The 27,033-nt window shown below is 41.7% G+C and overlaps 1 protein-coding gene across 2 annotated transcripts in view; it reads right to left on the minus strand.

The window, feature by feature from the left end:
* Positions 1–26,811, minus strand: part of pds5b.L (PDS5 cohesin associated factor B L homeolog) — a 74,539-nt gene extending 47,728 nt beyond the window's left edge. Inside the window, exons 1-8 of one of the 2 annotated variants that reach the window (XM_041581112.1) lie at positions 26,732–26,811; positions 17,371–18,725; positions 6,845–6,975; positions 5,653–5,856; positions 2,950–3,036; positions 2,765–2,862; positions 1,270–1,396; positions 494–574 (exon numbers count right to left, since the gene is read on the minus strand). In XM_041581112.1, the coding sequence (XP_041437046.1) occupies positions 494–574; positions 1,270–1,396; positions 2,765–2,862; positions 2,950–3,036; positions 5,653–5,856; positions 6,845–6,958 (711 nt within the window). In that variant the 5' untranslated portion in view covers positions 6,959–6,975; positions 17,371–18,725; positions 26,732–26,811. 2 annotated transcript variants of the gene reach the window in all.
* Positions 26,812–27,033: the final 222 nt, after the last annotated feature.

A 27,033-nucleotide genomic window follows, 5' to 3' on the forward strand; every position in this document is an offset into this window, starting at 1 on the left:
TTTAATGAAATAGCTCATTTAAAACCCTGCTTCATGTAAATAAACCATTTTCATAATAATATACTTTTTCTGTAGTATGTGCCATTGGGTAATCCTATATAGAAAATTGCCATTTTAAAAAATAAGGGCCGCCCCCCCTGGGATCGTAGGAGTCACGATGCACACAAACAAACCATATATGTTCGGTCACATGAGCCAATTAACAGACAGAGTTCTGTCTTTTGCTTCCACACTTCCTGTTACAGTTAGAGCTGCAGTATTTGTGATCATGTGATCTCTGAGGCAGCACAGAGACCATCACAAAATGGTGGTTCAAGGCAAGAGATGTAAAAGGGCAATATTTACTTAAATATATATTCCAGTTTGATAAGATTTTTTAATATGCCATTTAATTTGATATAAACTATCTGTTGCTTAAATATTAATTTTGGAGGTATAGTTTTCCTTTAAGGAAAAAATAGCAATACCAGTAAATCAACTGAATGATACTTACGTTTGTAATGTATGGTTCAATAGCTTGAGCAGTTCTCTTAAGCAGAGCTTTTGCCAGGTCATATGCTTGTTTGTTTAAATTCTGAAACCCAGAAGACACATTATTTGGTATGTTATCATTCTAGAAACCAAAGTCCAATAGCGGACATAAAAGGTGATTAAGTACTTGGAGTGTCAATAGTGTGAAATGTAATGCGTTTCAAATATTGGATCTTTTGACTTATGTATGAATGGTGAGGAACAGTAAACAATTTTTAGATATTCCCAGCAGAAATACAATACATAAAGTAAACACCACAAATCATGTAAGAAAAAAGTAATGTTTGACTCTTCCCATATCTCACAATGTGTAGCTACCTGAGGCTACTTATGTTTAAACTTAAAGGAGTAGCATATGGGATACAGCTGACTCCCTATGGCATATCATAAGAGCAAGAACCAGCAGGCAGTCAGTGAGAGAAATTTTATAAAGGGTATAATAGATTTGAGAGTTAAAAATAAAGATGAATGATCGTGTGGAAGATGTGGCAGTTTATTTTAGGATGCCTTTTTTGTAGCCAATGAGGTAAAATACTTTAAATAGTTTTAAAATTCTTTTAAATCCGATCACAAAACTAAAGTTTTACAGCTGTAACAATTACATTCTATGACTTGTATAGGGGTTTTATATTAGACACTTTTTCTGAGGATGATCACAGTGCAAGTAACAGAAGAATACGTACAAAGTAAAACAGTTTATTATTATTGCCAATACCCCTTTGAAATAGAGAAATATACCTTGTGTGCAGGAACCAAGTTCACTAGGACACTATCGAGCAGCTCCTGAGAAACAGTATCTCCTTCACAAACGATAGAGCTCATTAAATCCACCATATGCATATGGACTTTCTGATTATGTCCATTACTAAAATCAAGGATACATCAAGTTACATTTTCAATTAAAACATTTCTATATAGTCACTAAGCCCTTCTTAAAAGAGAATTCAACCCTAACTGAGAAAAAACCCTACCCCCTTACCCTACGTAGACCACCCCTCCTCCCCCCAGCCTAGCTGCTACTCTGTGAAATGCCCCTAACTTTTTACTTACCCTTGCAGATTCAGGAATCGCAGTTCACGGCAGCCATCTTACGGGTCTTCATGTCTTCTTCTGGCGCTTCGGCAATTTCCATCCATTTCGGCGCATTACCAGTTGTTGCAAACTGGGAACCCGGAAGATAGCTGCCATGAACTGCGATCTCTGAATCTGCACCGAGGGGTAAGTAAAAAGTTAGGGGCATTTCCCCAGGGAGGGAAGCGTTTTTTCAGTAAGGGTTGAATTCTCCTTTAAAAGCAAATTGACAGGCCAATCTATAATGCAATGCACAATGGCCTATTTGAAATATGTACAGGTTTGATTCTTAATCCTCAAAGTTGTGCAGTGAATGTTGTAAATAAGCATTATACGGCATCTCTAATAGTTAGGGAGCGTCTGAAGTTTCCTATCCGCAGCTGTGAGAGCAAGGAAAATGAAGGGGGAATTTCATGGCATACAGTCAATATACTTAATTAAAGTATATTGAAGATAGATTTCTTTTTCATTAAAGAAAGTAAAAATGGGATTTTATTTTTTGGCCTTTACATTCCCTTTAAAGATGGAGACCACTTTAGTGAAACATTACAGCTGACGTTGAATCCTATTCAGCCTTTATGGAGAAAAAGGATCTGTTTGTCTGACTGCCTAAATGCCAAGAGATTTTTAAGTCCCACTGCAGGTCAAGAGCTCAAATAAAATGTTTTCTTTAAAACATAAGCAAAATAAATAGAAAGGCACGAAAAGATCATTGTTTTGTTTTTAACACTTACTATGTCTCCAGTAATTAGATGACTTAACCCACTTGCTTATAAACAAACCCTTCCCTGCTTCAAGGAAAGCAAAAAGTGCAATATATGGGTTTTTTTTTGTATAAAATAGCGAACACTTTATTACAAAAACCATCAGTGTATAAAACAAACTAAATTAAATGATATACATCAAGGAGGAACAGGCTTTATATCTGCTCAACTGGCATTTTAAACACATAAAATACTCATTTGAATTTTAAAGGGCAAGAAAAGCCTAATTCACTGGGGTGCCAAAATGTTACAAATCCCCTAATAAATTGAAGCACAATGTCCTGCCATTTAACCTGTCTCTTGCACAACAACAGTAGTGTAAAATCAGTAATTGCTACTCTATTGTGGAGGCCCAAAGCATGGAAAATTATGGCTAGCGCAAACTTATTTATACTTACTTGATCACAGAAAATAATGTTCTATATAGCTGTGTAAAAATCTCATTGCTATCTTCTAGCTCAAAGCATATATTATAGGATTTCACCCATGCGATATTCTGTTAAGAAAAAGGGAGCAATGTAACGATTCAGACAGAAAATTACAGTCAATGTAAACATACCCAAACAGAATATTCATAGCTTACCTCTAGTAAATAGAAATATCTATTAAACTGGGGACTCTTTGTATCTTCAAGCCCCTTCAGTTGTCTTGATATGAACATAAATATATCCTAAAGGCAAAAATATAAACATATTATAAGCATCTACCAAAAGCAAACAAGCAACAAAAGCCAACAGGCATAACTGATCACGTGATACGTTACTTAGAAAATAAAGTGACAGGCAGATCTTTACTCGCTGTGCATTTGATAAATTTAAATACTAGCAAGGGAGTACAACTGCTTCCCAAGTAACATATTCAGGTTTCATTCGCAGTAACCAAATGGTAAGTTGTTCCATGTGAGATTTTGGGTATAGAATATGTGATTTTTCTGTGGATTTCTATTTGCAAATCAGTACTGTGCCAGGACTTCTGTAGTTACTTTGAATGTATTCCATGGCATGATACAGTTAAATGAATTATAGAAAGCACTTTTCTAACTCTGATGTTTCATATAATGTAGAATACATGTAGTATTCAATGTCAACAAAAGAGCCTACAAGGTCCAGCACACTTTTTTCAAGAGTTTTCAATAGCTCCATCTGGTTATCCAACTGGCATTGTAGTTCTTTTCTGTGTATTTCCATTACTTTTACAAATCAAAAGTGTTTGTGTATTTCATGTGTGGTCCCAGACAATTTTTCTTTTTTTGTGGCCTGGTGAGCCAAACGTTTGGACACCCCTGGCTTATGCCATCTATCGTTGTTTAAATATTAATCTAGTTTCTAAAGATAAACACAAATGAAACTTTGAGATCCGATTTCTGTTTCTGGAGAATGCTATTCTAGATACTTTTGGAACTCATAAGTAAATATTGTTGAATCAACAATTCCGTCAATCTGTAACCTTATAAACACGCTAAAAGGTGCCTTGACCAAATGTTTAACCTTAAAGGAGAAGGAAAGCTACGGAGGCATTTTATTGGCAATAGATTAGCTGCAATAGTGCAAGCTAGAATGCTATATTTATTCTGTAGAATGTTTTACCATACCTGAGTAAAAAGCTCTAGAAACGCTCTGTTTGTTTAGGATAGGAGCTGCAGTATTAATGGGGTGTGACATCACTTCCTGCCTGAGTCTCTCCCTGCTCTGGGCTCAGATTACAGTAGAGAAGGGAGGGGGGTGGGGAAGAGGAACAAACTGAGCATGCTCTTGCCCAGGGCAATGAGGTTTAATCTGAAGGCAGGAAGTCTGATACAGAAGCCCATGAGTACACAATAGAAGGAAAGAAATGCTGTGTTTCTTTTGACAGGGGACTCAGAGCAGCACTACTTTGGGGGTTTACTGGTATATTTAGATGGACCTTTCTGATAAGGCTTACTTAGTTTTAACCTTTCCTTCTCCTTTAAAGGGATCCTGTCATCGGAAAACATGTTTTTTTTCAAAACACATCAGTTAATAGTGCTACTCCAGCAGAATTCTGCACTGAAATCCATTTCTCAATATTATTATATTATTAATTAACAGATTTTTTTATATTCAATTTTGAAATCTGACATGGGGCTAGACATTTTGTCAATTTCCCAGCTGCCCCTGGTTATGTGACTTGTGCCTGCACTTTAGGAGAGAAATGCTTTTTGGCAGGCTGCTGTTTTTCATTCTCAATGTAACTGAATGTGTCTCAGTGAGACATGGGTTTTTACTATTGAGTGTTGTTCTTAGATCTAACAGGCAGCTGTTATCTTGTGTTAAGGAGCTGCTATCTGGTTACCTTCCCATTGTTATTTTGCTTGGCTGCTGGGGGGAAAAGGGAGGGGGGTGATATCACTCCAACTTGCAGGAGGGCAGTAAAGAGTGATTGAAGTTTATCAGAGCACAAGTCACATGACTTGGGGCAGCTGGCTGACAATATGTCTAGCCCCATGTCAGATTTCAAAATTGAAAAAAAAAAAATCTGTTTGCTCTTTTGAGAAATGGATTTCAGTGCAGAATTCTGCTGGAGCAGCACTATTAACTGATTCATTTTGAAAAAAGAATTTTTCCCATGACAGTATCCCTTTAAGGTTAAGGTGGGGCCTTCTTGAAAAAAATAAAAAGTCCATAAACCACTGCAATTAGGGTTGACACCTTATGGTTGGCCCCTTTCGGGCCCAAGAGGTAAGAGTAGGACAAAGTAGGGGTGGATCTATGATGCAAACAGGGGCAGAACTGGGGCACTGGCAGCCAAAGGGGAGGCAGAATTTGGGGGAAAAGGGTTGAAAGAGGTAATAGGCAAGATGGAGAGGGGGGAAGTATGGAGCGAATAGGGTTTACAAAATTACTGGCAAGTACATACAGGTATGGAATCCTGAACATTCTGGATAACAGGTCCCATACCTGTATTCGGTAAATTTGAAATACAGGTCCTGGCTGGTATTATATTGGCCAGGCAGGTGAAATCCCGGCCGGGTGGCAACCATAGCATTAATATAGCCGAATTGATACAGACTGCATTAGTAACATTGGTCTGGAATTCGCTAGTTTATGGATTTAATGCAAACTTCTGTACAAGGTTATACTTTCATGCATAATTAAAAGTAAAAGAGGGTCTATATAATTATTCCCTATATCCACACTACAGTGATAAAAAGTACTTCAGTGCAAAGTATATTTTAGCAGTAAATAGAAACATCTTACTTTACGGTGTGTCTTTACCGAAGTTTCCTGCTGTGCTGAATAATTAACATTTTGAGCATTATCTGCCTTACCTTCAATTTATCAGGCGATGTATATGGTGCTTCTGGGGCATAGATTCTAAAAATATCAGCAAGGCAGCAGGCTACGAGCAATCGTACGTCTTTGTCGGGATGTTTAAGGAAAAAGTCAGAGGCTAAGTGTAAAGCAAGGTTCAAATATTGCTCCTTTTCCTCTTCAGAGTCTTGATCCATATCCATGAAAGTTTTCACAACCATCTAGGGAAATAAAATAGGGTCAGTCTCAAGATATGCCTAAATGTTAAAAAAGATGCAAACCCAAAAGTTAAAAAAAACCCTACCACCCTACACTACATGGACCCCCCTCCCTAACTCTTTACTTACCCCTCAAGCATCGGAGTTCACGGGAGCATCTTCAGCCACTTCGGTAATCTTCGGAATGAGACTTACACTTCGGCAATTTTCGGCGCATGTGCAGTTGTTGCAAAACAGCAAATTGCTCTAACTGCTCATGCGCTACTCCACCGGTCTCATTCCGAAGAGAAGAAGATGGCGCCCGTGAACTCCGCTGCACAGAATCTGCACAGAGGGGTAAGTAAAGACTTAGGCGCATTTGCCGGGGTAACACTTAGGCTGGGGGGGGGGGGTCTATGCAAGGTTTTTTAACTTTTGGGTTTGCCTCTCCTTTAAAGGAGAAATCAACCTGTTCTGAAAAAAACCCGTACCCCCCACCCAAGGTAGACCCCCCCTTCTCCCCCCAGGCTAACTACCCCCCCCAGGGAGATGCCCCATACACCATACTTAGCCCTCACCGCAGATTCTTCCAGCGAAGTTCCACACGTCCATCTTCTGCGTCCTCGGTAAGCTGACTGAGAGATCGGAAATTTCTGTGTAATTCCGCGCATGCACAGTTGCGCAAACCGCTCCAACTGCACATGCGCAGAAATACCGATCTCTCAGTAAGCGTACAGAGGACGCAGAAGATGGACGCGTGGAACTTAGCTGGAAGGGGTAAGTATGGAGTATATGGCATCTCCCTGGGGGGGTAATTAGCCTGGGGGGGGTCTACCTGGGGTGCGGGTTTTTTTCAGAACAGGTTGAATTAAATAAGCAGCATCCAGAAACTATGGTAAGAAAATGGGTTATCACCCAACAATTCTCTTCTGCAATTCTTCTACAGAGTTTGCAACCATTAAGGGGCCATTTCCGCAAACAGCAAAAAAAACACACAAAAAAAACAACTCACCTTCAACCGTCTAACCATTTCTTCTTTTGAAATCTTGTCTGAGATTTCCTTGACACCTGGGGGATACGTGATTTTTCCATCATTGCCCTTGGCCTTTGAGTGAGCCATGGTCATTCAAATAATTTTTGCACCTGCAAAGACATAATTATATCATCTAAAGAGGAAGCTAATGCAAATGATCTCCTTTATCATAACTGAAATGAGCAGCAATACAGGGATGATGAAACGGCTAGATTAGCAGGCAATTATTATTAAAGATTCATTAGAAAATGTAAACGGTCTCAGATTGTGCATTCAAGAATATTATTAACCCTACGACCCGCCCACTCAAAATCTAAAAATTAGCAAACAGATTTGAACGAAGAGACCATAAAAAAGAATGGATTAATAACCAGGAAGAGCCTGAATATGCTGAATCCAAAAGCAGACATGTCATTTCCTATAGCATTCTATGTAAACGAACAATTATTCAACTAATTTGCTCTCATTAATAAGACAATCAACATTTTAAGCAAGGTTAACAAAGTTTGCATAAAAAAAGTTTAGATGAAAAGAATACAAACATATTTAAAATAAATAGTATTTGGGTAGAGGAAAAAAAAAAAAAAAAGATATGCTCCCAAGGGGATATGCTAAATGTTGAACAGCACAGTGGTGCTTGACACTACTCCCATTTAATAAATTATCAGTGGTTTTGTTCAACTGCACCAAAAAAAGACAAGGATTCTGAGGGACATACCTTATTTACAAACATAATTAATATATTTCAATATATTATACTGGCACATAATGTATATTAAACGGTTAGTCCTGCAGCCAAATATGGCACCTCTGTAGTTTCAAACAATATAGTGCTGGGAATACAGTTAAAGGAACAGTAACAGCAAAAAATAAAAGTGTTGTCAAGGAACGGCAATATAATGTACTGTTGCTCTGTACTGGTAAAATTGGTGTATTTGCTTCAAAAACACAACTATAGTTTATATAAACAAGCTGCTGTGTAGCCACGGGGGCAGCCATTCAAGCACATGATACAAAGTAGCTAACAGAAAAGCTCTGCAGAATCCCATTGTATACTACAGAGCTTATCTACTATCATCCCTAATTCCCTAATTGTGCGACTATGTGAGTCATTTTCGCAGGGAAACTCGACAAAAATTTCACTCATCACTAATTGCACTTGAGTACATTACAAAAGTGATTCATATTCTACAGTGAAACTACAAAGTTGAAAACCATAGTTGCAAATGAAGTGCTACAGAGTCGAATACAATGTTGCATTTGCATTCCCCCCGTCTGCACTTCCAGTTAACCAGTTCAGGCGCAAGACAAATTTATTTTGTTAAAACGTAACTTTTAATAGTAGTTTTAATAAAATAACGCTGCCAAGTACAAAAAGACTCACTACTATATTGACTCATAAGTAGGGATGCGCCTATTTTGGATTCGGTTCCGAACCCCTAAATCCTTCCCGAAAGATTTGGCCGAATACCGAACCAAATCCAGATTTGCATATGCAAATTAGGGATGTGAAGGGGAAAACATTTTTTACTTCCTTGTTTTGTGACAAAAAAACACACTATTTCCCTCCCTGTCCCTAATTTGCATATGCAAATTAGGATTCGGTTCGGCTGGGCAGAAGTATTCGGCCGAATACGAATCCTGCTGAAAAAGGCCGAATCCTGGATTTGGTGCATCCCTACTCATAAGTAGTGCTGAACCATGTCCATAAAACCACAATTATTAAAACGAACAACAGGTGAAACGACGGTGTAGTGTAATAATTATAACCACATTTCATTACTGTTATTACTTCAAAGATTAATTAATTAGGTAATTGATCAAATATGAAATCCTATTTCTGTGTCCCTAAATAGGGCTACCACCCTTTTCAGTCAGGGAATATGAGAAAGCTTTCCTCATGCCATTCGTTTTAACCTAAATAGGTCAACAAATAGTCAGGATTAAGCCTAAGAAAGTTCAAATCACAGCAAAATGCCGTGATTAAGAGCACCCTTCCCCTCCCTTCCATCTGTCCCCAGTGTTTTCTGCCTATCTACGTAGGGAGCGAGTGGGAGCTATATATCAATATTTAGTCGGGAATCCACATCTGATTTCTGTATATCCTCCATTAAGCCAAAGGGACTTGCCCCAGTTCAATGGGCAATCAACAAACAATAAATGATATCCAAAAGATATATGTCCCAAGGCTTTTCATTAGTTAAAACAAAGTATTTATTTAGGTTACATTAAAATTACAATACATACTGACCCCACATGGCCCACCTTATGCGTTTCGTACCCTCCGACACTTAGACACCTATGACTAAGTGCCGGAGGGTACGAAACGCGTAAGGTGGGCCATGTGGGGTCAGTATGTATTGTAATTTTAATGTAACCTAAATAAATACTTTGTTTTAACTAATGAAAAGCCTTGGGGCATATATCTTTGGATATCATTTATTGTTAGCGAGTGGGAGCTAATCACCCACCGTCCACCTTTGCCGCACAGTTGTTTTGAATGTGCATAATGTAGCAGATTCTCCTTGCAATAGGACTGCAACATTAAATCAATAAACCTTTGTAAATACAGTTTTGAAAAATTTTAGGTATGAAACGTGCAAGGCTTTTATGGTATGTAAACCATAAATGCATTTTTTTTTTACATTCATTTAAAGACATTTTCCAGTGTTCCTCCTGCTCTCTTGAAATTTCCGTATAGGCACTTTAATTCTAGCCAAGCCATTAACATCTTTACAACCCAATTTCCCAGCTGTCACATATTCACAGAATTAGCACCAAATACTCTAAGCAGAGAATGTCTACAAATGATATATACATTTTCCTGTAGATATTGCCAAGGCAACAGACAGCCTGCTAGCCATTTTCTACCATCAGCTTTATGATATACAATAATGCATGACTCTCTTAAAACGCACTTATTTAGAGAAGCCTACCCTCACTCTGCTTAACAAATGCAATGCCACATACAGTAGCACATCTCTCACCCACTTAAAGTAAAAATGGCATTTTACTTTTTGCCTTTACATCCCCTTTAAGGTTAGTTTTAAAAATGCTAACTTTTTTATTGGAAAGTAATTGTCGTTTTAATTACTTATGTCTTAGACATGTTGCGAGACAGGCGAAAGTTTTCATACAGACTTCCCTTGAAGCCATTAACTTGTAACCCTGTAAATAAATATGACAGAAACCAATCAGGGACTTGAGGGGGCCACATGGGACATAACTGTTCAGTGAGTTTGCAATTGAGCCTCAGCATTCAGCTCAGATTCAAAAGCAACAGATATGACCCATGTGGCCCCCCTTCAAGTCTCTGATTGGTTACTGCCTGGTAACCAAGCTTGGCAACCTGCTGAAAAGCAGGAAGTAGTGTTCTGGCTATTATGTTAGACATCAAGTCACTCCAGCCTTTATACATTACATTTTTGCTAACTATATAAGAAACAAGTTTTATTTTGCACAGCCTATTTACCCAGTTTATATCTTTATACTGAACAATCCCTTCAAGCATATGCACAAACTAGATTGTACAATATCTAGCAGACATTAACAGATTTACCTCATTATAATTAACCCAAAGCAAAATTATACTTATGGTGCTGGTGAACGCTCTACAGTTAAGTACCCTAGATCAGGGGTCCCCAACCTTTTTTTGACTGGTTCAAAAAAAAAATTTTTTTTTCTGCAAGGACTGGGGGGGGCCATGGGGTAGGTGGGGGTCATGGGCGGCGGGGGGTCGGCAGCAAGTTTGGACATGCCGGCGTTTTTGCGCACTGGGCTTGGCGGTTAGGGACCCCTGCCCTAGATACACACAAACAAACAATGAATGTATATTTCAGCAATTGAAAATATGGGGTGGAAAAGTGGGGAGCAACCTTGCAACATTTTGTACTTTTACTTTCAGGGGCATTTTTTTATGGTCACAGAAGCCCTCAGGGACTTCTAATGTTCTATTCAGAGTAGATATAATCCTTTATAATACACAAAAGCCATGAATATCTTGTAAATTATATCCTTATAAACGGTGAGTTCTGATGTCATCAGTTATAATCGTGAGTTCTGATGTAATTTCTGTCACATGACTCACTGAAATTTGTGTATTATAATAAATAAAGTACCCCCTCTTGTAAAATCTGAGGATATTAGAAGTTACCTCGGAGTTCCATGACCTGTATAAAAACACTCGGCCTTCGGCCTCGTGTTTTTATATGGTCATGAAACTCCTCGGTAACTTATAATATCCTTATATTTTACAAGAGGGGGTACTTTATTCACTATATATTACATGAGTGATGATACTCAAGAGTTCCCTGTATAACTTGGTCTGCAGCCTTGTGCCTTTATGTGGTCACAGAACCCCTCAGTGACTTCTAATACCCTTATCATTTACAGTAGGGGTATATATAATGCCTTATAATATAGGAGTGATTCTCAGAGCTCCCTGTATAACTCAGCCTGCAGTCTTGTGCCTTTAGGGTAACCAATTACACACATACAGTAGAACCCCGATTTTACATTCCCAGATTTTATGATTTCTTGGAACGGACACAGTCTTCTCGCAGTCCCATACAGGCAAGCTGCATTTTTTTCCTTTCCTAGATTGAACATTTTCCCAAAATGTACACTGTTCTGACACAGTCCCCTGGGAAACTTAAAATCAGCGTTCTAATGTAGGTAGATTTATTTTTAGAACTTTATGTGTCTAAATATATCAGGGCATCATTTCAACACTTCATTATCCAGAAATCCACTGTCCAGAACGCTCAGAATTACAGGAAGGTCATATCATACTACTACTTTTAAAAATGATTTTGCTCTGTAATAACACAGTACATTATACTTGATGGCAACTAAGTTGCATAAATCCATATTGGCGGCGAAACAATCCTATCAGGTTTATTTAATGTTTTATGATTTTTATTAAACAAGATATGGTGATCCATATTACGAAAAAAAATCTCTTATCCTGAAGTCCCAGGTCCCACGCATTCTGAATAATAGATCCTAAATCTGTAATACTAAACACATATTGTTTTATGAAGATCTGTATAAAAGAGTATAAAAAGAGGATTTTCAGTGTATAGCATAATAAATAAGCAGAGTATTGATACAAGGACAAAATACATAGGAATTGCCACATTCTGACCTCACAATTTATATTTTATAAATAAAAATCCCACTGAATTCAAAACATCACAATATCTTTATTTAAATAATAATTTTATTTACCAGTCAATTTCCAAATCTTATCAAAACAGAGAATCACAAATATAGCACTATATTCCCCACTTGCCCTTGGGTACAAAGACAAAGAATTCCAGAATAAAAGAAAAGGCCAGTAAACCATTGCCTGATATTCATAGGGTAACAAAAGTGAGTGTCCAAGAATCTCCAAAGTACAAATAGATCACTAGGAAACAAATAAACTGCAAATTTGTTCTACAATAAGTGGAAATCAAAAACTGCATTTTAACAGTCTTCTGCTTCACTTGTCCTATGATGTGAGGGTAAATCATTAAACAGGTGCAGCATCCGTTATCTGGAAAACAGTTAACCAGAAAGCTCTGAATTATGGGAAGGCCGTCTCTCATAGACTCAATTTAATTCAAATGTTTTAGAATGATTTCCGTTTTCTCTGCAATAACAAAACAGTACCTTGAACTTGATCAACTAGGATATCCTTATTGGAAGCAAAACTATTGGGTTTAATTGATGTTTAAATGATTACTAAACATAAGGTATGGATAAGGTATTAGGTTTAATTAATGTTTAAAGAGATACTGTCATGGGAAAAAAGTTTTTTTCCCCAAAATGAATCAGTTAATAGTGCTGCTCCAGCAGAATTCTGCACTGAAATCTATTTCTCAAAAGTCAAATAGATTTTTTTTATATTTAATTTTGAAATCTGACATGGGGCTAGACATATCTGTTTCCCAGGTGCCCCCAGTCATGTGACTTGTGCTATGATACCTTCAGTCACTCTTTACTGCAACCAGTTGCCTAACAACAGAACAATGGGAAGGTAACCAGATAACAGCTCCCTAACATAACAGCTCCCTAACACAAGATAACAGCTCCCTGGTAAATCTAAGAACAGCACCCAATAGAAAATCCAGGTCCCACTGTAACACATTCAGTTACATTGAGTAGGAGAAACAACAGTCTGCCAGAAAGCATTTCCATCATAATGTGCTGGCTCTTTCTGAAAGCATATGACCAGCAAAATTATCCGAGATGGCGCCTATACACCAATATTACAATTAAATAAATATACTTGCTGGTTCAGGAATTACATTTTATATTGTAGAGTGAATTATTTGCAGTGTAAACAATGTAATTTAGAAATAAACACTGCATCATAAAAATCATGACATTATCTTTTATTATTCGGCCGACCTGGAAGTCCCAGTGTTAATAGAAGGATAACTATAGCACACTCGGCAAGTGGTCTAAGGGGGGTAAAGCTTTGTTTGAACTATGCAGCCCTAGGTAATTAGATCATTAGCACAGAACGACTTATTTTTGCAGAACCAGTAGAGAGCAATGCTCCACTATACATACTGGATTTTAACAGTCAGCCTTCATATACAGTCATCCTGTAAGGTACCTTTGGTCGCAGCTCAGTCTTCTCGTGGGCGCAGGCGCAGGGGTGTGCAGGGTTCTGCGCATCCTTGGCGTCTGTTTCCGGCGCCCGCGTCTTTGCGCGGGCGCGCGTCCGTTCATTCGGGCGCGGGCGCGCGTCCGTTCATTCGGGCGCGGGCGCGCGTCCGTTCATTCGGGCGCGGGCGCGTCGCGACGGTCGCGGGCGCGCTAAAGTTGACGCACGGCGTCCTGACGCTGCGTCCTTACGTTTGGCGCCAATCTGTCCCTATTTATCCTTGTCGAAAAAAGCAAACAGTGCTTGGTGATTATTTTCCTTGCTCCTGAACCTTTGCTGTTGTACCTCTCTTTGAACTTGATTCCTGGATTTTGACCTCGGCCCGTTTCTGACCACCGCTTGACTTCTGCCTGCCTATCGACCCTGCTTGTTTTGACTACCGCTTGTACTCCGCCTGCCTTCTGACCTCGGCCTGTTTCTGGTTTGCTTGAACTCCGCCTGCCCTTCGATCTCTGCCTGTCTACGGATTCTTCTCTACTCTAACACGGCCTGCTACCTCCACCTGTGAGCTCCTGCTGTACACTAAAGCAGTTTTAACTGCTAAGCTCTTCTCCAGTGGCTCCTACCCTCCCGGCACTCCTGACACATCCCTATTACTGCCTCACATGAAGCCCAGTTCTTTGAGATATAAAAAACACAAAGACACAAAATAAGTAACAAACACAATTCGGTCAATAAATTTTCTCTACTTCTAGATTCTAAAATGAAAAATGGCTTGCGCTTTGTTGCAATTGCCACAGCAACACACGGGTATAAAAGGCAAAGTGGTGGCACTCAGATGCTGTAGAGCAGAAGCTCAGCAATATTAGTGTTGACAAAATAAAAAAATCCTTCCACTTAGTCTGGACATATAATAACATGGATATCTCAACCTTTGGGCTTTCCTTCCCAGACAAGTTAGTAGAAATGGCTTATGCCACTTGGGCTACATAATAGGGATGCACAGAATCCACTATTTGGGATTCGGCAGAATCCTTCATGAAAGATTCGGTCGAATAATGAACCAAATTCTAATTTGCATATGCAAATTAGGGACAGTAAGGAGAAAAAGTGGATAAAAAAATAATTTTACTTCCTTGTTTTGTGATAAAAAGTTAAAGGACATAGCTCTAGTTTGGACATCGCAGTCAGCGCAACCCCCAATACTAACCCCATGCTTAGCACACACACACACTGACACTCTGGGATAAGAATGCTAAACAATATTCTTTGGTGACCTCTCATACCCCGGTAGTGCCAATCACAGGCAACCTTCACTTCAGCCCAGGGGTACAAGTATATCCTTTTGCCTGGTGGTTTTCCAAGAATATAACCAGAATTGCCAACCTTCTCAGTGTTAGGGGCCACTTACACAATGGCCCATCTAACAGAAACGTATAACCTACCGAGCACTGAACTTTTCAGAGCATCTCAATTTCTTCACTGGGCTAGCGACAAATCTCCTCTTCTTCGGGGCAACAACTGCCTTCCCCCTGCCCTCCGCCGGCTAAAATGAAAATTGCTTGGGGGAGGGCACACTCAACGTTTCATCTTCCGAAGTCGCCCGAAGTTTTCTAGTGAGGCAACTTCAAAAAACAGACAATATATCCACAAGTCTCCAAACTAAGACAATTTGCAATTAGTTTTCGTTTGCTATTATTTGTTGTTTTTGAGTCATTTAGCTTTTTATTCAGCAACTATTCAATATTTTAAGCAATCTGGTAGCTAGGGTCCAAATTACCCTAGCAACCATGCATTGATTTGAATAAGAGACTGGAATATGAGTAGGAGAGGCCTGAATAGAAAGATGAGTAATTAAAATTAGAAATAACAATACATTTGTAGCCTTACAGAGCATTTGTTTTTTTAGAAGGGATCAGTGATGCCCATTTGAAAGCTGCAAAGAGTCAGAAGAAAAAGGCAAATGATTATAAAACTACAAAAAATAATTGAAAAGAATTTGCCATTCTATAGCATACTAAAAGTTACCTTAAAGGTGAACCACCCCATTTGAAGTTATATCCACAAGTCTAGTTTAGTTCAGTTTAGTTTAAACTAGACTAGTTTTTCAGTTTGAGAATCTGATTTGAATAAAATTCGAGCTATACTGCACAACTTAAAGGGATACTGTCGTGGGAAAACATGTTTTTTCAAAACACAGTTAATAGTGCTGCTCCAGCAGAATTCTGCACTGAAATCCAAGTATCAAAAGAGCAAACAGATTTCTTTATATTTAATTTTGAAATCTGACATGGGGCTAGACATATTGTCAGTTTCCCAGCTGCCCCCGCCAGGCGACTAATCTCCCTGTATCTCCACGTGTGTCTCTGCCCTAAGTCTGCAGCTAGTCATTCGGCATTCCTTCTCCCTGACTTGTTCACTCTCCCCCTCCCTTCTATTTTGGGAGATTAGTCGCCCAGCGACAAATCGATTCTTCGGGCGACTAATCTCCCCGAACTGACTTCCCATCGGCTAGAATGTAAATTGGGGAAGTCGCCTGAACTGTCCTCGTGAGGCAACTTTGGAAAATGAAGCGCTCCGGAGTGCCAACCCGCTGGCAATTTAAATTATAGCCGGAGGGAAGGCAGTCCGGGGAGATTAGTCGCCCGAAGAAGCGATTTGTCGCTCCCAAAATAGCAGCGTGTGCCCTTATCCTTAGTCTTCCCTACAACGGTTACTATGGAAACTCTATCATGCTCCACTGGTAAAACATTCCTTATCTTGACTTCAGCAAGGGAACAGGAGTGGACAGGTTAACCCATACGCTGCTTAATCCAAGTACTTCTTATGTAAGTAATGGAAAGACTTAGTAGACAGAAATTAATGTTGTTCTGAATCACTGATGATCTAATGCACCTATGAATAAAGTTTTATTGAAAAAAAGTGAACAGAGAAGCCAAGAGTGAAGTTATCTGTGATGACGTCGAATGGAGAAAAATGGCCACTGGGAGAAACTTAGTCTGCACTTTGAGTTTATGTGGCGGTGATGGAAATAGAAAGTAGTTTGAGCTTCAAAAATGATGCGGTAGTGGAACAGTGCTCTCCCCATTTAAAGGAAAACTATACCCCCTAAACAATGTAGGTCTCTATTAAAAGATACCGAGTAAAACAGCTCATGTGTAAAACCCGGCTTCATGTAAATGAACCATTATCATAATAATATACTTTTTTAGTAGTATGTGCCATTGAGTAATCATAAATAGAAAATTGCCATTTTAAAAAATAAGGGCCGCCCCCTGAGATCGTAAGATTCACTGTGCACACATACAAACCACATGTAAGGTCACATGAGCCAATTAACAGACAAAGTTATGCCTTTTGCTTCCTCACTTCTTCCTGTTACAGTTAGTGTTGTAGTATTTCTGGTCAGGTGATCTCTGAGGCAGCACAGATAGAGTCACGAAATGGTGGTTCAAGGCAAGAGATGTAAAAGGGCAATATTTATGTAAATATATATTCCAGTTTGGTAAGATTCTTTAATATGTCATTCAATTTGATATAAACTGTTGCTTAAGTATTCATTTTGGGGGTATAGTTTTCCTTTAACGTCTAAGTAAAATTTGCATTCACACGTCCTTTAAGTGATTTCCCTTCCCGCCCCTAATTTGCATAAACAGGCATGAGGATTCAGCCGAATCCTGGCCAAATCGCGAACCAAATTTTGGATTCAGTGCATCCCTACTACATACACACTGGTACTTTGAACTGTCCTTTTAAGCACAGAAACTCACCTGGGTGTATGTATCCTTGGGCTTAAAGGATCATCAAAAACATTTTTACAAAAATTTGTTAGAATACAACGGAAAAAAAAACACCAAGACAAATTACAATTTAAAATTGCAAAGCCTTTATTAAGAAAAAAACTTACCGAAACTCCACTTCCGCTCCTCAGAAAAGGCAACATGGCGACCATCCATAGTGCGGCGCTGGATTTCTCCTGCCTGGCTAGCTCCCATAGTCTACTGACAGCAGGAAAATCTCGGACGGTGCTGGAAAGCGGCCCAGCTGGATGAAGATCTTAAGTGCTGGATGAAGAGCTGAAGTGCCTGCTGTGCGGCTCCTTCTACAGGGGGCCCATTATCCTCCCCTGCTCCCACAGCCTAACCCTATCCTGTGTGCCTGGAACATCCTTGTGCAGACCCAGGACTCCCCACAGAACCAGCGCGCCTTGGGGGGAGATCTTGCGGGGACTGGGCCTCCTAGACACACCCGGTAGGTGATGCTTAGCGAGAGTGCCCGGGGCGGGTGGCAGCTCAGGCGGCAGGACATCGCACTGCTCGCACAGGACCGTCGCCTCCTTGGGACACACAGCTGACACCTCAGGGCGGCCGACTAGCAAATAGCTGCTATGGGCCACAAATAACCAGGTTCGGGACCCCTGCTCTAAGCCAAATAAAGATGCTGCTGTAATAGATGATGGCATTGTTGCCCTTGTCCCGGTCGGTGGCTTGTGCCTGCTGGATCTGGGTGTTGGGGCTGATGTTCTCCGGCACCTGCACCACGTATCGCTTCTCACTGAACTGCGGATAGTTATCGTTCTAGTCCTCCACTTAGATATACACGGTAGCCGTGGCACTCTTGGGACCCGTGTCCTTGCCTTGGTCATTGGCCTCCACAATGAGCAGACAGCCCGTTACCACCTCCCTCTCCACAGGCGCTCGGGTGCGGACAATTCCAGAGCGGGATCTATCTCAAACACAGATGCCCGCTCGGTGCCCCCCAGGAGCCGGTACAGCTTGTTGGCGTTGGACAGGGCGTCCCCATCAGTGGCCCGGATAGTCATCACCTCTTAGCCCACCTCGATTTTCTCTCTGATGTTCTCCCGGTACTCGGACTCGGTAGGCAGTGGCTCATCTCCGGGGGGAAACGAAGTCGGTTACCGTTACTTTGAGCACATAGGTGTCCTTGGTCTCCCGGTCCAGTGGCTGGCTGGTGCTCACCGTGCCAGTCTCTAAATCGATCTCAAAGTAATCATTGGAGTGGCTATCGAACAGTGCCTCCATGAAGTACTCCAGCCGGCCCGCCTCCCCCGTGTCCGGATCCACCGCAAGCAGAGAAGTCACCTGGGTCCCCACACCGACGCCTGATAGTTATGAAGTTGGAACTGGGGGCTGCGATTAGTGTGCCTCTTTATTCTCCTGTGTCTGCCCCGAAGTTTCCTCCTCACCCACCAGAGAGGAGAAATCCAGCGTTCCACTATGGATGGTCGCCATGTTGTCTTTTCTGAAGAGGAGCAGAAGTGGAGTTTTGGTAAGTTATTTCTTAATAAAGGCTTTGTAATTTTACATTTTAATTTGTCTTGGTGTTTTTTATTCGTTGCATTCAAACTAATTTTTGTAAAAAAAAAATTTGATGTTACTGTTCCTTTAATAGGGATGCCCCTTGGGTTCCTTTAATAGGGATGCCCCTTGGGTTGTGGGTTTTTCTTGTATAGGTATGGGATCCGTTATCCAGAAAGCTCCAAATTTACGGAAAGGCCTTCTTAAATAGACTGCACTTTATCCAAATTTTTTAAAATTATTTCCTTTTTATCAGTAATAATAAAACAGTACCTTGTCCTTGATCTAAACTAAGATATAATTCATCCTTATTGGAAGCAAAAACCAGCCTATTGGCTTTATTTAATGTTTACATTATTTTCTAGTAGACAAGGTATGGAGATTCAAATTACAAAAAGATCCGGTATCCGATAACAGGTCCCATACTCGCATTTATTTTTGCGTGGGGGAGGCTAGGCTGCTGGAAGGACAGTATATGCAATTGCCTCTCACAAGTTTTAAAAGGGGTAGTTCACATTTAAAGAGATACTGACACCTGAAATTAAACTTTTTTTTACATCTATTATAATATTGGCTTTGCAAGCTACTTCTAACTTTGCCATAAAGTATTTGCATGATGCTTTTACATTACCTGTCTGATCCCCCATGTTCCTGTATGAGGGGGCTGCCATATTTGTGCAGCAGGAGTCCGTTAGCATTAGAAACTGTAACTAACAGGCTGAGATGGGACAGTCAGGTTGGCAAAGTCAGAGTGTCAGAGAGTCAGAGAGTCAGAGAGTCAGAGAGTCAGGGAGTCAGAGAGTCAGAGAGTCAGAGAGTCAGAGAGTCAGAGAGTCAGGCTTAGGAACTTCAACCAAAAATTATATACAAAAACAAACCTCTCAGCAAAAAAATGATCAACATGACCTATAGGTAACATTTAATGTACATTCATATGCTAAAATTCATTTTTTAGTGTCAGTATCACTTTAAAGTAAATTTAAGTATATTTTAAGATGCCCTATTGTTAGCAACTGTTCAGTTGGCCTTCATGGTTTACAGTTTTTGCACGATTTGTCTTCTTTGTACTTCTTTCTGTCAGATGGGGGGGTCTCTGACCTCAGCAGCCAAAAAGCTACTGTCCTGTGAAGCTATAACTTTGCTACTGTTACTTCTTATTAGTTATTCGTTTACTCTGACCCTCTCCTATTATTATGCCAGTCCCTTATTTAAACCACTGCCTGGTTGCTAGGGTAAACTGGACCCTGCCAACCAGCTAGCTGCTGAAAGTCCACACTGGGGAGACCTGCTGAAAAAAAGCCAAATCATTCAAAACAACAACAGATAAAAAATGAAAAAAATTTGCAAATAGTCTTAGAATATGAATGTATACATTTCACTAAAAGTTAAAGGGGTTGTTCGCCTTCCAAACACTTTCTTCAGTTCAGTTGTTTTTAGATTGTTCCCCAGAAATAAAGACTTTTTTCAATTACTTTCCATTACTTGTTTTTTTACCGTTTTTCCAAAATCGAAGTTTCAAATTGAATGTTCCTGTCTCTGGTGTTTGAGTCTGGCAGCTCAGTAATTCAGGTGCAGACTCTAAACTATTATAATTTTGCAACATTTAGTTGATACATTTCTCAGCAGCATCTCTGGAATATTAGCAACTATTGTATCAATTCCAGCAGTTGCCTGTAAAGAAACTCAGGGATTCTGCTCAGTAGGGACAAAAAAAAGGAAATGTATGAACTAAATGAATCAATATAGAACAGTTTACAAGGTCGGCATTTCCCCCTCCCAGAGCTGCTTTAGAAGGTGAAAATTACAGTTTACACTTCAATATTAGAAAAACAGAGACACACAAAAAATAGAAAGTAATTTTAAAGAGTCGTTATTTCTGGTGAACTTTCTGAAAACAATTACTTGTTTGAATGTGTACAACCCCTTTAAGTAAAAGATGAAGCACCCCTTTAAGACTGCAGTTTGAGCCATTACCATGTACCAGGAGCAACATGGTTTAATATAAAACAGGCAATGTACAAAAGAGGTTTCCCATAGGGAGGAAGCACACCAATACCTACGGCAATGCCTTTAAATAATTTATTTAGCAAAATGTGAATAGGACGACTGGTTTGGAAGAAGCCTGAGGAGTGGAATACACCTGAATAAAGTAAGTGGGGTGCCGAAGAAACTGTATATTGATATAATGTCCAAAAGAGTCAATTTAAAAAGAACTAAGATGCTAGCAGTTGCTCTGGTTTGATATTATTTTGATGTGTTTGATGACAGAGAAGGGCATGAGTGGAAGAAGGTGGTCTGCGCTTTATCCGCACTGTTCAATCCCATTACAGAAGCAGCAAAACTACGAAAGCTCAAACATCACAATTAACCCCACTGAGTTTACCTTGCAGTCCTTATAGAAAGGGCACTTGCCTGCCTGCATCCTGAAAACTCTACATTACGGGTCACAGATGGATCACTGCTGTGTTTGTCACTGATCAATACTTAGCTATGTGCCACTGATCCTTTCCCATTAACCTGCATGGGAAGAGACAGTGAAGTCTCACAATAACCATAAATATCAATTTGATAGGGGTAAACGCCTGTGTGGATAGACTAATGCATCACGTTCAAGTGATTAGCACATTAACCGCAGAGGCTAATACTAGTAGCACTCACTCTGTAAACAGGAAAATGCAGATATCATATGAATTAAACTATCACAAAAATGTAATTATAATAGCATCATCTCACAGAGATAAGAAAAATTCTAATCTGTTTCTGTTAATACTCAAGTTATTCCACCATCCCTCTTTCAGTATTCTCTCTCTCTCCACGCATCTTTGTGTAGGAGTCAGTTAATATGAAAGCTGCAATAGATTGCCTAGGCCAGTGGTCCACAACAAACATTTTGCTCACCAACCACCTGGATGTTGCTCCCAGTGGTCTTCAAAACAGGTGCTTATTTTTGAATTCCTGGCTTGGAGACAAGTTTTAGTTGCGAAAAAACTAGATGTGCCAAACAAAGCCTCCTGTAGGCTGCCAGTCCACATATCAGCTAACAAATATCCAAGCACAGTCCTTATTTGGCATCCCCAGGAAGTTTTTTCTTACTCCCCAACTCTTTTAGATTTGAATGGGGCTCACAGGTAAAAAGGATTGGGGATCCCTGGTCTAGGCAAAGGCAGCACACCATATTTCTGTCTTGTGAATGAAAATGTGGCTCGGACTCCAGCTTGTAGAGAGACAAATTGCTGAGATGGGGATAATGAGAAAGAACTTGATTTTGAGAACAATGCAGAATTAAATGATCGAATAGAAAGGTTCTCATTTCCATTAGATGAAGCTTATATTCCCCTTTAAGGAGAATGATCATTTGCATGCCCTAACTGCAGCGACGGACACACTTTTGTTTAATCCTATGACATCAGAACATCAAAGACTAAGCTGGCCTATTTTGACCAAGCACGAAAGCCAAACTGTCCATGATCTGTCAATAATCTGTCACCCAACAGTCACTCCTGTGCACACTAACACGTCAGACTGTTAGCAAAGTTGCATGTGTATGCCTGAGAGTGCACCAGTCTCAGAGATCCTGATTGTATTGCGGATTACATTTCTTATAAGCAGCAGTTCAGCTAAGTATTCAAGTAGCCAAAATACATCTTAAAGTGGACCTGTCACCCAGACATAAAAATCTGTGTAATAAAAGTCCTTTTCAAGTTAAACATTACTGTAAATCCAAATTTTTTTATTAAAGCATTCATAGCTGTTGTAAAGTATTAAAAATCTCTGCTGTCAATCAAAAATTGTCTGCCCCTCCTCTATGCTGTAGGCAAAAAAAAAAAAATTAAGAAAAAAAAATTATTTATATATATTATATATATATATATATATATATATATATATATATATATATATATATATATATATTATATTTATATATATATATATATATATATATATATATATATATATATATATATATATATATATATATATATATATATATATATATATATATATATATATAAAATATATATATATACATACACACACATTCACATTGCAGGCTATGTATAATAAGTGTGCTACACAGTATCATGCCTCAGAATGTACAACGGACCCTGCACAGCACACAGTGTGCTTGTCAAGCAATGGGGTTTACATAGTTGGGGGCTGACGGTACAAGTCACAGTCTCTGGGTTAAGAAGTGGAGGTGGAAGATGGGTACAGGCAATGCGGGGCACACAGTGTCAATAAGAGGCAATGCGGGGCACATAGCGTCAATAAGAGGCAACGCTGGGCACCAATGTCAAGGCAGTGTCAATAAGAGACAACGCTGGGCACACAGTGTCAATAAGAGGCAATGCGGGCACACAGTGCTAACAAGAGGCAATGCTGGGCACACAGTGTCAGTAAGAGGCAATGCTGGGCACACAGTGTCAGTAAGAGGCAATGCTGGGCACACAGTGCCAATAAGAGGCAATTCGGGCACACAGTGCTAACAAGAGGCAACGCGGGGCACACAGTGTCAGTAAGAGGCAACGCGGGGCACACAGTGTCAGTAAGAGGCAACGCGGGGCACACAGTGTCAGTAAGAGGCAACGCGGGGCACACAGTGTCAGTAAGAGGCAACGCTGGGCACCCAGTGTCAGTAAGAGGCAACGCTGGGCACCCAGTGTCAATAAGAGGCAACGCGGGGCACCCAGTGTCAATAAGAGGCAACGCTGGGCACACAGTGCTAATAAGAGGCAACGCTGGGCACACAGTGCTAATAAGAGGCAACGCTGGGCACACAGTGCTAATAAGAGGCAACGCTGGGCACACAGTGCTAATAAGAGGCAATGCTGGGCACACAGTGCTAATAAGAGGCAATGCTGGGCACACAGTGCTAATAAGAGGCAATGCTGGGCACACAGTGCTAATAAGAGGCAATGCTGGGCACACAGTGTCAATAAGAGGCAATGCTGGGCACACAGTGTTAATAAGAGGCATGGGGGGCACTTAGTGCTAATAAGAGGCAATGCTAGGCACACAGTGTCAATAAGAGGCAATGCTGGGCACACATTGCTAATAAGAGGCAATGCTGGGCACACAGTGCTAATAAGAGGCAACGCTGGGCACACAGTGTCAATAAGAGGCAACGCTGGGCACACAGTGTCAATAAGAGGCAACGCTGGGCACACAGTGTCAATAAGAGGCAAAGCTGGGCACACAGTGCTAACAAGAGGCAATGCTGGGCACACAGTGTCAATAAGAGGCAATGCTGGGCACACAGTGTCAATAAGAGGCAATGCTGGGCACCAATGTCAGTAAGAGGCAATGCTGGGCACGCAGTGTCAATAAGAGGCAACGCTGGGCACCAATGTCAGTAAGAGGCAATGCTGGGCACGCAGTGTCAATAAGAGGCTTGGGGGGCACATAGTGCTAATAAGAGGCAATGCTGGGCACACAGTGTCAATAAGAGGCAATGCTGGGCACACAGTGTCAATAAGAGGCAACGCTGGGCACACAGTGTCAATAAGAGGCAACGCTGGGCACAGTGTGTCAATAAGAGGCAAAGCTGGGCACACAGTGCTAACAAGAGGCAATGCTGGGCACACAGTGTCAATAAGAGGCAATGCTGGGCACACAGTGTCAATAAGAGGCAATGCTGGGCACCAATGTCAGTAAGAGGCAATGCTGGGCACGCAGTGTCAATAAGAGGCAACGCTGGGCATCAATGTCAGTAAGAGGCAATGCTGGGCACGCAGTGTCAATAAGAGGCATGGGGGGCACATAGTGCTAATAAGAGGCAATGCTGGGCACGCAGTGTCAATAAGAGGCAACGCTGGGCACACAGTGTCAATAAGAGGCAACGCTGGGCACACAGTGTCAATAAGAGGCAACGCTGGGCACACAGTGTCAATAAGAGGCAACGCTGGGCACACAGTGTCAATAAGAGGCAAAGCTGGGCACACAGTGCTAACAAGAGGCAATGCTGGGCACACAGTGTCAATAAGAGGCAACGCTGGGCACACAGTGTCAATAAGAGGCAAAGCTGGGCACACAGTGCTAACAAGAGGCAATGCTGGGCACACAGTGTCAATAAGAGGCAATGCTGGGCACACAGTGTCAATAAGAGGCAACGCTGGGCACACAGTGTCAATAAGAGGCAACGCTGGGCACACAGTGTCAATAAGAGGCAACGCTGGGCACACAGTGTCAATAAGAGGCAAAGCTGGGCACGCAGTGTCAATAAGAGGCATGGGGGGCACATAGTGCTAATAAGAGGCAATGCTGGGCACACAGTGTCAATAAGAGGCAACGCTGGGCACACAGTGTCAATAAGAGGCAACACTGGGCACACAGTGTCAATAAGAGGCAACGCTGGGCACACAGTGTCAATAAGAGGCAACGCTGGGCACACAGTGCTAACAAGAGGCAATGCTGGGCACACAGTGTCAATAAGAGGCAATGCTGGGCACCAATGTCAGTAAGAGGCAATGCTGGGCACGCAGTGTCAATAAGAGGCAACGCTGGGCACCAATGTCAGTAAGAGGCAATGCTGGGCACGCAGTGTCAATAAGAGGCATGGGGGGCACATAGTGCTAATAAGAGGCAATGCTGGGCACACAGTGTCAATAAGAGGCAACGCTGGGCACACAGTGTCAATAAGAGGCAAAGCTGGGCACACAGTGTCAATAAGAGGCAATGCTGGGCACACAGTGTCAATAAGAGGCAATGCTGGGCACACAGTGTCAATAAGAGGCAATGCTGGGCACCAATGTCAGTAAGAGGCAATGCTGGGCACGCAGTGTCAATAAGAGGCAACGCTGGGCACCAATGTCAGTAAGAGGCAATGCTGGGCACGCAGTGTCAATAAGAGGCATGGGGGGCACATAGTGCTAATAAGAGGCAATGCTGGGCACACAGTGTCAATAAAAGGCAATGCTGGGCACACAGTGTCAATAAGAGGCAACGCTGGGCACACAGTGTCAATAAGAGGCAACGCTGGGCACACAGTGTCAATAAGAGGCAACGCTGGGCACACAGTGTCAATAAGAGGCAACGCTGGGCACACAGTGTCAATAAGAGGCAACGCTGGGCACACAGTGTCAATAAGAGGCAACGCTGGGCACACAGTGTCAATAAGAGGCAATGCTGGGCACACAGTGTCAATAAGAGGCAATGCTGGGCACCAATGTCAGTAAGAGGCAATGCTGGGCACCAATGTCAGTAAGAGGCAATGCTGGGCACGCAGTGTCAATAAGAGGCAACGCTGGGCACCAATGTCAGTAAGAGGCAATGCTGGGCACGCAGTGTCAATAAGAGGCATGGGGGGCACATAGTGCTAATAAGAGGCAATGCTGGGCACACAGTGTCAATAAGAGGCAACGCTGGGCACACAGTGTCAATAAGAGGCAAAGCTGGGCACACAGTGTCAATAAGAGGCAACGCTGGGCACACAGTGTCAATAAGAGGCAATGCTGGGCACACAGTGTCAATAAGAGGCAACGCTGGGCACCAATGTCAGTAAGAGGCAATGCTGGGCACGCAGTGTCAATAAGAGGCATGGGGGGCACATAGTGCTAATAAGAGGCAATGCTGGGCACACAGTGTCAATAAGAGGCATGGGGGGGGGCACATAGCGCTGGTATAATGGCAGGAAGGCGATTTATTGCTTGTTATAGCCCAGCTCATAATCAGAAGTGACGGCCTCGCAGACTTGGAAGTACGGCCCCCCAGTACCTCATTACAGGAATTGGCTGCCGGGGGATGCTGGGAGTTGTAGTTTAGCCGGAGAGGCCTGCGTGTGTACAGTAAATATCAGCATTGCTGACAAGCGGCAACACAACTTCCCTGCACTCCGTATCACCAGCACAACGCTCCGTATAACCGGGGCCGCTCCCGCATCCCCCCGCGCACCTTTCCCTTGTGCAGCGACGCTTCTCTCAGGAGCACAGGCCCCGGCGCGTTATGTCTTACCGTTATATCTCGCCAAGCCCGGTGCTCTCCCTCCGGCTCCGGCTCCCGCTCTCGTCTCCGTCCGTATTAGTCCGCTCCGTGCAGCCGACCCCCAGCTTCAAAATGGCGCCAATTTGTCTCCGGCAGCTCCAATGGAAGCGACTGTGGGAATGAGCGCGGCCTTCTCCGCTGTACTGTCCTGCAGCGACCCCAGGCGGCCGAACTGGGAACAATCATGGAAGCAACCCCCTCTCGGTGACGAGAACTTGGCGCTAAGAGAACTCGGCCGAGTGAGGAGTCGGTGTGACCAGTGGAATGGGACG

Source organism: Xenopus laevis, chromosome 2L (assembly GCF_017654675.1).
Source record: "Xenopus laevis strain J_2021 chromosome 2L, Xenopus_laevis_v10.1, whole genome shotgun sequence".
In the NCBI taxonomy this organism is placed as follows: Eukaryota; Metazoa; Chordata; class Amphibia; order Anura; family Pipidae; genus Xenopus; species Xenopus laevis.